Raw genomic sequence first — 12917 nt, 5'->3', positions numbered from 1 at the left:
CCTCTAGAGGCCCTGTAGCACCAGCTGCCTCTAGCGGGAGTCGGCATTGCTCCCGCAGGAAGAAGCAGAAAATGCTGTCCCTGTGGGGAGGAGCAATATTTGTATCTATTTCGCCGCTTGCTTCGGAGCAAGCAAGGAAACAGATAAAAAGTTTGCTCCCAGCTGGCGGGAGCATTTTTCATGCCTGCCCCCAACGGGAGCGGACTTTCAGGCCTAATTTAGAACTCGGCAAACGGGTTATTCAGTTACAACGATGACGGATATCCCAACCTCCAAATATGAATTCCATTATTCCTATGGGATTTATATTTTGGCTGATCGGATATCCGGAGTTATGGAGTAAGCAGTCTGTGGAGTTCTAAATCAGCCCCTTAGTGTTTGCTCTTGGTTGGCAGGAGCTTCGAAATTGCTTCCGCCAAGCGAGAGCAAACACATTTCCCAGCATATGCAAGTGCCGGCAGGGAAATTGCTATGTCCTGGGGTGAGCATTCTGTGACATTTCAAGAGCCTGCTCTGGGGGATGTGGTCTCCAGGGCCATTAATGGTTCCTGGAGGGGAGCTGTGCGCCCCCTCACTATTTAAAACGCAGCCAGGCCCCCAGCCAGGACACAGGACATGAGGTCCTCTGGTTTGAACGCTGCCGCGGAGGGGGCTGCGTGCACCTCTTCCCCATTAGATGATCATTCCCAGGACTTGGCCCACCTAGGGGGGCTAGTAAAAACAAGAGAGAAACACATGAATTTGCAGGAATTTTCTTTTAAAACTAAATGCTTTTTGGCTCTCACCGGGGTCCCTCTGAAACCCCACCACCATGTGTAGGGGTCAGGGTATTTCTATCCTGCCCCCTGGTCTTTTTTATGTTTTTTCTTGGGACTCGACCAAGTCTGAATCCCACGATTCCTGCCATTGGTGACAGCCAATCAGATCTCATTTAGAGATCTGTCGGATTTGTGGACTATCTGCTTTTCTAGATATACACAAATCTTTCTTCTTTAATAACTCCAAAACTACTGAGCGGATTTACACCAAATAATGAAAGGAGATCTTTCTGGACCAAGATCTACCATCCTACAACATTTTGTGCAATTCCATTCAGTGGTTCATGTTGTAGTCGTTTCTAAAATCCTTGGATCCCATGGAAAATTGCAAAGAAAAACAAATTGTTGAACCTCTCCTCTTTTTCTTGGCCCTCTCTTGACGAATCACCCTGAAACTTTCCAGATGGCAGCTGAAGTGAGTGGCAAACTAGTTTTGAAAATGTCATGAAGATTCGTCAAACAGCGCCAAAGCTATTAGCAAAATAAAAAGGCTTTTCCTATGGTGGAAACTAGGGGCCCGATGTAGGTAAATCTCATTTACCAACTCTAGAATACCGAATTTTACCGATTCGGTATTCTAGATTCGGTAAATGAGATGTAGGAAATAATTCGGTAATTTTTACCGAATCGGTATGATTCCGTAATTACCGAATCGATATTTACCGATTCGGTAATTGGCATTGATTCCTATGGGCCTTGAGGCCCATAGGAATCAATGTCAATTACCGAATCGGTAAATACCGATTCGGTAAAATTACCGAATTGTCAAGGGGGACAGGGTGTCACTTTGACACCCTGTTGCACCCCTGATTCTGGCTTGTGTGCCATGTGACACACATACATGCCCTTAGGGCATGTATGTGTGTCACATGGGCATGGGGCATGTACACCTAGGGCATGTACACCATAGGGCATGTACACCTGTGCCATGTGACACACATACATGCCCTTAGGGCATGTATGTGTGCCACATGGCACAGGTGTACATGCACAGATATGCATGTACACTGAAATTCATTATTTACCACAAAATATTATTTTGTCGTAAATAACGAATTCTTAAGGGCCTGTGGCACTGTTTGGGGTCAGAATGATACCCTGCCATTTTTTTTTTTTTTGTTGTTGTTTTTTTTACTGTTTTCAGTGCCACCTACATCTAGATTTACCGAATCGGTAAATTTACCGATTCGGTATTTTACAGAATCGGTAGATTTACCAAATCGGTAAATTTACCGATTCTGTAACATTTAAGGCCCCTACAAATCAAAAACCAAATACCGGTCAGTAAAGGCCGAAATCGGCTGTTACCGACCGGTATTTGGTGTCCTACATCGGGTCCCTAGTCCCAACTATAATTGGTGGTCACCAGTAGGTTTTATATATGGCTCCCCTCCCTTAGCCTATTGAGGAGGCTGGGAACCCCATCCCTTTGGGCCAGGCATATTATTTATGGGGTGGGGGAGTCTACGTGGGCCCCCTTTCTTGACATTTTCGGCCCTGAGGGACCCAGACACCAGTGCCATATCAGTTAATTAAGGGGAGGGGAGTGCAAGGTATAATTACTCTAAAGCACCTGAAATAACTATAACAGGTGAATTTCAGCAGTTTTGTTCATTTAAAACATTATGTGTAAACTGACGTTTTCTCATAACTATAATGTCCCTTTAACCTTTGTTTTTTTGATTGAATTTATATGTTTTTTTACCATAATGTAATATATTCTTCGGTGTGAAGGGCATGTTGTCAGACCCTGCTCCCAAACCCCCTGCTGAAGGACAGTCATAGTGTGGGGCTTGGGGCAGGGCCTGGTCGCAGCCCCGAACAGGGTGCCCAGCCCTCTTTTTCAATGTTTTTGGTGCACTGCGAATCCTTGCCACAATTCTCCAGGACTGTTGTGCTGAGCATCACAGTGGTTCCCTGGGTATCCACTGTGATTCTCCAGGGGTGTTGTGTTGAGCATCACAATGGATACACAGATCCATGGAACCCTGAAAATACATTATTTTTTAAATTTACATTGCTGGATTTTTCCATCTGAGACCCCACCACAAGGGACACGGGTCAGGGTACCCCTGCTTCGGAGTCCTAAGATAGTGGCCACAACTTTTCCTCCAGGTTGCCCCCAATCGATCCCAATCTGTTTTTCAACTTGCGGATTCAGTGCAGCGCGAAATCTACATACATTTTTAGCCTTAATTTCTCCAAAACTACTGAGCAGATTTACACCAAATCACAAAATGCACGCTTTCTGTATCAAGATCAAGCGTCTGTCAAATTTGGTGTAATTCCTTCCAGACGTTTTTGTGGTATCACTGTTCAATTTTCTTATGGGTAATTGAATGCAGAAAAACAATTTTTTTCTTAACCCCACTTGACGGAAAACTCTGAAGTATCCCAGGAAGAAGCTGAGGTGGATGAGATTTTTTGGTGATGATTAGTCAAACAGTGCAAAGTTGTTAGCAACCCAAACATTAATTTCCTAGACAAATCTGGTCCTATAACAGCGTGTGTATATATATATATATATTCACTGAAAAAACCATAGGTTAGAGACCATATATAGTTAGCTGGACATTTTATTGACATAAAACCAATGAAATTCCATATATAGTTAGTTGCACTAACTATATATCGCGCACCCGCAATCCACTGCTGATGATGTCACATTTTACATCATTCATGACATGGTCAGTGACATCACTGATGACATCACTGATGACATCTCAAATGACATCACTGATGACATCACTGATGACATCTCAAATGACATCACTGATGACATCATCTAGTGTCTGTGTGTTTTTGTAAAGTTTAAATATGTTTTACATATTGAAGAATGAGTGGATGTATGGAAGACTGAGTGTGTGTGTGGCTGGCTGGGAGGTGTGTGACTCTGTGCATATCAATGTGTACTTGTATCAGTGATTGTATAAGAGAGTAAGTATGTGTTAGTATATGTGTGAAAAGTATGGTGTTCTGTGTTTAACTGTATAGATGAGGAAATCGAAGTATGATTGATTCTTCACAGGACTGACTAGGTGTATGAGTGCATATGATAGTGTTGTAATAATGAGTGACTGTATGTATGAGTGATTGTATGGGTGAATGAGTGAATGTGTGTGTAGACGTAGGAATCAGTGAGTGCGTATGTAGTAACTGGTATTGGTGTGTCATGATGTCATCAGTGATGTCATTTGAGATGTCATCAGTGATGTCATTTGAGATGTCATCAGTGATGTCATCAGTGATGTCACTGAAGTATGGTGTTCTGTGTTTAACTGTATAGATGAGGAAATGGAAGTGTGATTGATTCTTTACAGGACTGACTAGGTGTGTGAGTAACTCCATGGATGAGTGGCAGTGTGTGAGTGTCTGCATAGGTGTATGAGTGCATATGATAGTGTTGTAATAATGAGTGACTGTATGTATGAGTGATTGTATGGGTGAATGAGTGAATGTGTGTGTAGACGTAGGAATCAGTGAGTGCGTATGTAGTAACTGGTATTGGTGTGTCATGATGTCATCACTGATGTCATTTGAGATGTCATCAGTGATGTCATCAGTGATGTCATTTGAGATGTCATCAGTGATGTCATCAGTGATGTCACTGACCATGTCATGAATGATGTAATATGTGACATCATCAGCAGTGGATTGCGGGTGCGCGATATATAGTTAGTGCAACTAACTATATATGGAATTTCATTGGTTTTATGTCAATAAAATGTCCAGCTAACTATATATGGTCTCTAACCTATGGTTTTTTCAGTGAATTTTCAAGGTTTTGTAAATGCAAATTCCTAACTATATATGGTCTATAACCTATGGTTTTTTCAGTGAATTTCATTGGTTTTTTAAAAGATAATATCTATAGCTGTAAAATATATTCTTTATTACGTGACGTATCACGTAGCCACGTGAGACGCCTCATGACGCGTCGCATAACCGTGACGTATCGGTTCTGCAGCGCAAACAAAACCCGTAACGTAAGCGTGCCGGAGCACGCTTACAGATATATATTTTTTTTAACCTTAATTAGACAAAATCCACACGTACACATATCTTGAGGCCTTGCAAAGGCACATCAAACAAACAGTCCCTACAATTTTGCCAAGTTTGCTGGAAATCTATTCCCTTAATTTTTTTTTTACTGTTTCTCTTGGTTTTCCCCTTGTTACGCTTACCGGGACGCTACCCGGTATGCGAACCGGACGCTCCAAAAACACAAGATGGCGGACTCCCGTTACGCTGCCGGTTAGCTGCCCGGTTCGCGTACCGGGAAGCGCCTCTACCACGAAAAATCGCGGGGGACTTTAATATCCCCCTCATCAATCCTAGGGGGTCAGGAGGGGTTTACCTTGCCCCCTTTCCTTCATTTCCCCCTTCTTTTTTCACCACATCTTGTCTCTCGAACCTACCGAGAGACAAGATGGCGGCCGCTCCGGACTGTTTACAATGTTGACAGCTACGCTGCCGGTTAGCTGCCCGGTGAGCTGCCCGGTTCGCGTACCGGGACGCGCCTCTACGGCGTAAAATCGCAAACTTTTTTGCCCCGCGGGGCACTTTAATATCCCCCTCATCAATCCTAGGGGGTCAGGAGTGGTCTACCTTGCCCCCTTTCCTTCATTTCCCCCTTCGTTTTTCACCACATCTTGTCTCTCGATCGTACCGAGAGACAAGATGGCGGCCGCTCCGGTTTGTTTAGAATGTTGACAGACACCGGAGAGCCAATCAGATTCGCTTCGCGAAGTTCCGTTACGCGTCAGGTACGCGAACCGGGGCGCTAACCGGAGCGCTGTCACAGATATATATATTTTTTTAAACGTTAATTTCTCAAAATCCACTGGAGCACATATATTGAGACATAGCAAAGGCACGTCGGGCAAACCATATCTACAATTTTGCCAAGTTTCATGTAAATCTGTTCAGCCGTTCGAGCTAAAAGTGAGTCCAACCGCCCTATGGAAAAATGAATGGGAAAAACGCGTTTTGGGACCCCCCTTTGTTCTCGGCCCCCCCTTGACGAAACCCCACCAAATTTTCAGGGGCTGCTCAGAAAAAAAATGTGCAATTTTCCTGAAAATTTCAGCCAATTCCGTCCACAAACGCCAAAGTTATTAGACATAGAATTTTCAGAAATCCCATAGAGAAAAAATCCTAACTATATATACCCACTGGCTATCGCCAGTAGGTAATATACATATATAAACATATGTAATCTGCATATCTATATAAATATAAATGCATGCATACATATACATATATGCATACATATGCATGTTATTTACATGAAAGTTTTAAAAACACTAATAAAAGCAAAGCTAAAAAGCCACCTCATTACAAACAGAATGGCTTTAACTTAAACGAGGGCGAGATCTATTGCATTTTCAATGCTTGTTTACTTTGGTTCTATCAAGAAGGCATTCAGATGTGTCACACATTTGCCATAAATTCTGAATGTTAGCACTCTAGTTGCTCATTAGATCACTGTAGTAAAGCTAGTGCTCACCAGGGAAGTCTGCTGCTAATCATGGTTTGCAGCCATTTTCCCGCATTTTTTATCCCGCAGACTTTCAGTCCGCATACCATTATCCCGCAAGGTCATTGAGCTCGCATACCATTATCCCGAATTTTTTCAAAACGCATGTGCATTTATCGCGCATGCCTTTACAAAGAATTACGTTTTAAAGGCATGTATGGTAAATGCATTTGCGTTGTGAAAACCACGATGACGAGAGAGGTAAGTGGGTTTGTGTTAATTTTTTCGTGGGTTAGTGATTGTGTAGTGTAGTGTAGTGTTGTGTAGTGTAGTGTTGTGTTAGTGTAGTGTAGAGTTGTGGTGGTTGTTTAGTGTAGGGTCATGCTGGGGGTAGTGTTTTAGGGTTTAGGGTTGTGTTGTAGTGTTTGCGTAGTGTAGGGTCATGCTGGGGGTAGTGTTTTAGGGTTCAGGGTAGTGTTGTAGTGTTTGCGTAGTGTAGGGTCATGCTGGGCGTAGTGTTTTAGGGTTTAGGGTTGTGTTGTAGTGTTTGCGTAGTGTAGGGTCATGCTGGGGGTAGTGTTTTAGGGTTTTGGGTAGTGTTGTAGTGTTTGCGTAGTGTAGGGTCATGCTGGGGTGTAGTGTTTTAGGGTTTAGGGTAGTGTTGTAGTGTTTGCGTAGTGTAGGGTCATGCTGGGGGTAGTGTTTTAGGGTTTTGGGTAGTGTTGTAGTGTTTGCGTAGTGTAGGGTCATGCTGGGGTGTAGTGTTTTAGGGTTTTGGGTAGTGTTGTAGTGTTTGCGTAGTGTAGGGTCATGCTGGGGGTAGTGTTTTAGGGTTTTGGGTAGTGTTGTAGTGTTTGCGTAGTGTAGGGTCATGCTGGGGGTAGTGTTTTAGGGTTTTGGGTAGTGTTGTAGTGTTTGCGTAGTGTAGGGTCATGTTGGGGGGTAGTGTTTTAGGGTTTTGGGTAGTGTTGTAGTGTTTGCGTAGTGTAGGGTCATGCTGGGGGTAGTGTTTTAGGGTTTTGGGTAGTGTTGTAGTGTTTGCGTAGTGTAGGGTCATGCTGAGGGTAGTGTTTTAGGGTTTAGGGTAGTGTTGTAGTGTTTGTGTTGTGTAGGGTCATGCTGGGGGTAGTGTTTTAGGGTTTAGGGTAGTGTTGTAGTGTTTGCGTAGTGTAGGGTCATGCTGGGGGTAGTGTTTTAGGGTTTAGGGTAGTGTTGTAGTGTTTGCGTAGTGTAGGGTCATGCTGGGGTGTAGTGTTTTAGGGTTTTGGGTAGTGTTGTAGTGTTTGCGTAGTGTTGTAGTGTTTGCGTAGTGTAGGGTCATGCTGGGGTGTAGTGTTTTAGGGTTTTGGGTAGTGTTGTAGTGTTTGCGTAGTGTAGGGTCATGCTGGGGGCAGTGTTTTAGGGTTTAGGATAGTGTTGTAGTGTTTGCGTAGTGTAGGGTCATGCTGGGGTGTAGTGTTTTAGGGTTTTGGGTAGTGTTGTAGTGTTTGCATAGTGTAGGGTCATGCTGGCGGTAGAGTTTTAGGATTTAGGGTAGTGTTGTAGTGTTTGCGTAGTGTAGGGTCATGCTGGGGGTAGTGTTTTAGGGTTTTGGGTAGTGTTGTAGTGTTTGCGTAGTGTAGGGTCATGCTGGGGGGTAGTGTTTTAGGGTTTTGGGTAGTGTTGTAGTGTTTGCGTAGTGTAGGGTCATGCTGGGGGTAGTGTTTTAGGGTTTTGGGTAGTGTTGTACTGTTTGCGTAGTGTAGGGTCATGCTGAGGGTAGTGTTTTAGGGTTTAGGGTAGTGTTGTAGTGTTTGCGTAGTGTAGGGTCATGCTGGGGGTAGTGTTTTAGGGTTTAGGGTAGTGTTGTAGTGTTTGCGTAGTGTAGGGTCATGCTGGGGGTAGTGTTTTAGGGTTTAGGGTAGTGTTGTAGTGTTTGCGTAGTGTAGGGTCATGCTGGGGTGTAGTGTTTTAGGGTTTTGGGTAGTGTTGTAGTGTTTGCGTAGTGTAGGGTCATGCTGGGGGTAGTGTTTTAGGGTTTAGGGTAGTGTTGTAGTGTTTGCGTAGTGTAGGGTCATGCTGGGGTGTAGTGTTTTAGGGTTTTGGGTAGTGTTGTAGTGTTTGCGTAGTGTAGGGTCATGCTGAGGGTAGTGTTTTAGGATTTAGGTTAGTGTTGTAGTGTTTGCGTAGTGTAGGGTCATGCTGGGGGTAGTGTTTTAGGGTTTAGGGTTGTGTTGTAGTGTTTGCGTAGTGTAGGGTCATGCTGGGGGTAGTGTTTTAGGGCTTAGGGTTGTGTTGTAGTGATTGTGTAGTGTAGGGTCATGCTGGGGGTAGTGTTTTAGGGTTTAGGGTAGTGTTGTAGTGTTTGCGTAGTGTAGGGTCATGCTGGGGTGTAGTGTTTTAGGGTTTTGGGTAGTGTTGTAGTGTTTGCGTAGTGTAGGGTCATGCTGGGGGTAGTGTTTTAGGGTTTAGGGTAGTGTTGTAGTGTTTGTGTAGTGTAGGGTCATGCTGGGGTAGTGTTTTAGGGTTTAGGGTAGTGTTGTAGTGTTTGTGTAGTGTAGGGTCATGCTGGGGGTAGTGTTTTAGGGTTTAGGGTAGTGTTGTAGTGTTTGTGTAGTGTAGGGTCATGCTGGGGGTAGTGTTTTAGGGTTTAGGGTAGTGTTGTACTGTTTGTGTAGTGTAGGGTCATGCTGGGGGTAGTGTTTTAGGGTTTTGGGTAGTTTAGTTGTTTAGTGTATGCTAAAGGCACATTCGTTCTAAAAGTTTTCGTTATTTTAATTTGCGGCCTAATAGTACATGCGGGATTTTTTTTGTGGACTGATGGTATGCGGGATTTCGTCATATATTCGCTAATCATACTTTCTATGGCAAAATGAACCCCCTCATTTTGTTCCTTTTTAAATTAAATGTTTTAAGAGTTACCACTTTATTCCAATCAAGATGGCTTCAGGTGTGCCATACCTTTGTAATAAGTAGGACTGTTAGCACTCTAGTTGTTCTTTAGAACACTCTGGGACAATCTGTCATTGGGCTATAGTTGGGCTACATCTGGCTGATATTTGGGCTACATTTGGTTTTTTTTGTCTCTGGTGGCCATCTTTGGGCTACATTGGGCTACATTGGGCTACATTTGGGCTCCAACATATATATAGCCCAATGTAGCCCAATATATATTTTTCAAAGTTAATTTTCGTAAAAACCACTGGAGCCTATATCTTGAGACATAGCAAAGGCACATCGGGCTACCAGTCCCTACAATTTTGCCAAGTTTGGTGTAAATCCATTCAGCCGTTCAGGCTAAAAGTGAGGCCAACCGCCCTATGGAAAATTGCATGGGAAAAACACGTTTTGGGACCCCCCTTTTTTCTCGGCCCCCCCTTGACGAAACCCCCCCAAATTTTCAGGGGCTGCTCAGAAACAAAATGTTCCATTTTCCTGAAAATTTCAGCCAATTCTGTCCTCATAAGCCAAAGTTATTCGACATAGAATTTTCAAAAATCCCATAGGAAAAAAATCCTAACTATATATACCTACTGGCTATCGCCAGTAGGTAATATATATATATATATATATATATATATATATATATATATATATATATATATATATATATATATATATATATATATATATATATATATATATATATATATATATATTTATATATTTATATATATATATATATATATATTTATATATTTATATATATATATATATATATAACGCTGTTATATATATTTAATTATATATTGCTATATAAATGGTTTCAGAGGATATGGTTTCAAATGAAATCAGTCTCAGCAAGGGCTTTCCTGCCACGTTCTGGACTGTGAACTTACCTGCTAGTTTACGCTATCTCATCAGGTGTGTGTCACAATTCACTATAAGCCCCGATATTAAGCATCACAAACACTTGTTACAATTGTAAACAAGCAACATTCTATGAATACATTAGGGCATCTATCATGATTGCAAACACTTTGTGGTTCAAAGCTGTGAATATTTCTTTGTGATGTGCTTCTATACTCAGTAGTTGATACACAAACCAAAAGACATAAAGGACATTTAAGTAAGCATATATGTCCTGGACCTAATTAGACTATGATGAAATGAATGAAACGAAAATTGCATTTATATAGCGCGTAACTAACCGGAGGCCTCGCAGCGCTTTAGACTGAATACTGGAGGAGTGCTACGGGAGATCAGCATGTCTTCGCAAACAAATGCGTTTCAAACGCCTTTCTGAAGGACAGTAGGTTGGTCATTTCTCGGAGGGAGAGGGGAAGTGAATTCCAGAGCCTAGCTGCTGTATGGGAGAAAGATCGCCCGCCCCAGCGAGCTTTGTTGATTTTGGTGGTGGTTACCAGTTGCAGAGAGCTGGAGCGTAGGGCTCTGGCCGGTGCATAAGGTGTAACTAAAGGATGCAGAATAGCTGGGCCAGTGCGATGAAAAGATTTATGCATAATGCACATGGCCTTAAACTGCACCCTGGCCGATACTGGGAGCCAGTGGAGCTCCATCAGAGCTTTCTTCGCTGACTGCCAGCGGGGGATGTTGTAGAGTAGACGGGCAGCACAGTTTTGTGTGACCTGAAGCCTATGGGTCACTGTTGCTGGGGCTCCCATATAAAGGCCATTCCCATAATCCAGGCGGGAAAGGATCAGGGCCTGGACCATGATCCTCCTCGCCTGGAATGGGAGCAAGGGAAGCACCTTTCGAAGCATTTTCATCATCCCAATGCAGGTGGAGGCAGTTTTTGTTGCTTGGACTCACAAATCGAGTGCCTTATCAAGCCAAACTCCCAGGCTCTTAATCTGGGGTTTGGGAGGAGGGGGCGGGCCGAGAGATGGCGGCCAGATGGATGCTAGGGCAGATGGAGGGGGATTGCCCAGTAACATGATGTCTGTTTTGTCCCCATTTAACTTGAGGTATGAGGTATGATCAAAGTGAAATGCTTAAAATGAGATACTAGGGTCACTGTTGATGCAATATACATGTAATACACTGCTTCCCTGTCAGGAATATAACTTACTACCGTCAATATATGCCAGCAGTATGAGAAACACACCTGTTATCTTACTCAAGAGATGTTAGGTCCTATGCAGGCCATCTTCATACAGCTCATTAACAATCAAAGGTTCACAAGGGTTCAAAGACTCTAAGCTTCTTAAATTGAGTGTGATAGATTGAGCAGGAAGGCTCGCGGATTAGACCCCTGGACCAGTGCTTCCTCCAGTTAAACATATGAGGCGGGTAATCAGCTAATCCGCTAATGAGTAATCTATCACAAATACTATTGCAGATTCTAATTGTATAACAGTAGAGGCTGGTGGGATTAGTTTGCAGCTGAAGCACATAGAAGATGCTAATTCACAGCAACAAATAAAAGTGCATGTTTTACCATTGGAATACATTTTCACAGAAAGTGATCTACTGATAACAAACATACAACGAATTGCAAAAATGCATATTCACCTTGCTAAGGCATAGGGTTCATCGCCCATGCCTTCCCAGAGTCTGCAGCCTCCTCCCCAGTATCCAATATTCAGGACCACTATTCCTTCCAAATTTGGCAGATTGATTCTCTCACCATCCAGCTCCAGCTTAAAAAAACGTTTTTTTACACATTAAACATTATATGCATGTTCAGACGTTTCTTCATTAAACATTTCACATTTAATAATTCTAGGTTATAAATGGTCAACATGTGGAGAAACTTTACATATGGACTAATACTGCACCTTAGATATGTAAAAATGTTTCACTTCTTTCAACGTTTCCCTGTTGTCATATCCATTCACCCTGAAATAATTCAATAATATGTGCCAAGGATGCTGGGAATCTGTGTTCACAGCCCCAAATTTCTACACTAAAATCAAGTCTTGGAAACTCAAATAATAAAATCAGATCAGTGCTCTCCACTAGCCTTCACCTTGCTAGTCAGACAATGCAAATACACACATTTATGCAGCCATTATACATGCACTAGACAAGATAGCTGTTCTGAAAGTATGCAATTAGCAGGAGATCTACTGCTGCCATATGCTGCCGTATACTTCTGAAGGAAGAGAAAATAAAATACATTGTAAGGTGTGGAGCACACTTGGTGCCTTTCCAAATTGGAGACTGACTAAGCCACACATAAATCAACTCTACACGCATACACACAGAAACATTCCTCGTTCCTGCTGGAATAACTTAGTGGCACACTTCAAGGAAAAAAAACATTCCTCTAGCGAAATCTTGAAAATTGTTAAAGATTTCCCCCACCCACCTATTGGATCCCAAGCCACATCCTCTCTATGAGCATACCTGTCCACCATCTTCAAAGATAAATCAGAAATCTCTATGACGACTTTGCTTCCCAGTCTTCTCTCAGTTCCCTTGCATGCAGGAAGGAGTCACCTAATTTTAATATAATCTGAACGTTGGACACCCTTGACACTATATCAACAATACTCAACACAGCTATGCAATATATAAATACAGCATCTTTTGACCCTTCCGTCTTTCCATTTCATAATTTCCTCAAATTACAGCCTCTTCAGTGTTCTTCTGGCAAATATGCTTAGCTTATCTCTCACTACTGCATATATTCTGCCAACCTCAAAACAAGCCATTGAACTCCCCCTTTTGAAAGA

The 12917-nt window shown here is 42.7% G+C and overlaps 1 protein-coding gene across 1 annotated transcript in view; it reads right to left on the bottom strand.

The window, feature by feature from the left end:
• DGKE (diacylglycerol kinase epsilon) overlaps window positions 1-12917 on the bottom strand; it is a 161874-nt gene that overhangs the window by 38053 nt on the left and 110904 nt on the right. The window contains exon 9 of the mRNA XM_086930872.1: window positions 11752-11879. Coding sequence (XP_086786998.1) covers window positions 11752-11879 — 128 coding nt within the window. The remainder of the gene's footprint in view (window positions 1-11751; window positions 11880-12917) is intronic.

Source organism: Lissotriton vulgaris, chromosome 7, assembly GCF_964263255.1.
Source record: "Lissotriton vulgaris chromosome 7, aLisVul1.2, whole genome shotgun sequence".
NCBI lineage: Eukaryota > Metazoa > Chordata > Amphibia > Caudata > Salamandridae > Lissotriton > Lissotriton vulgaris.
This window is presented reverse-complemented; position numbering and strand designations above follow the sequence as displayed.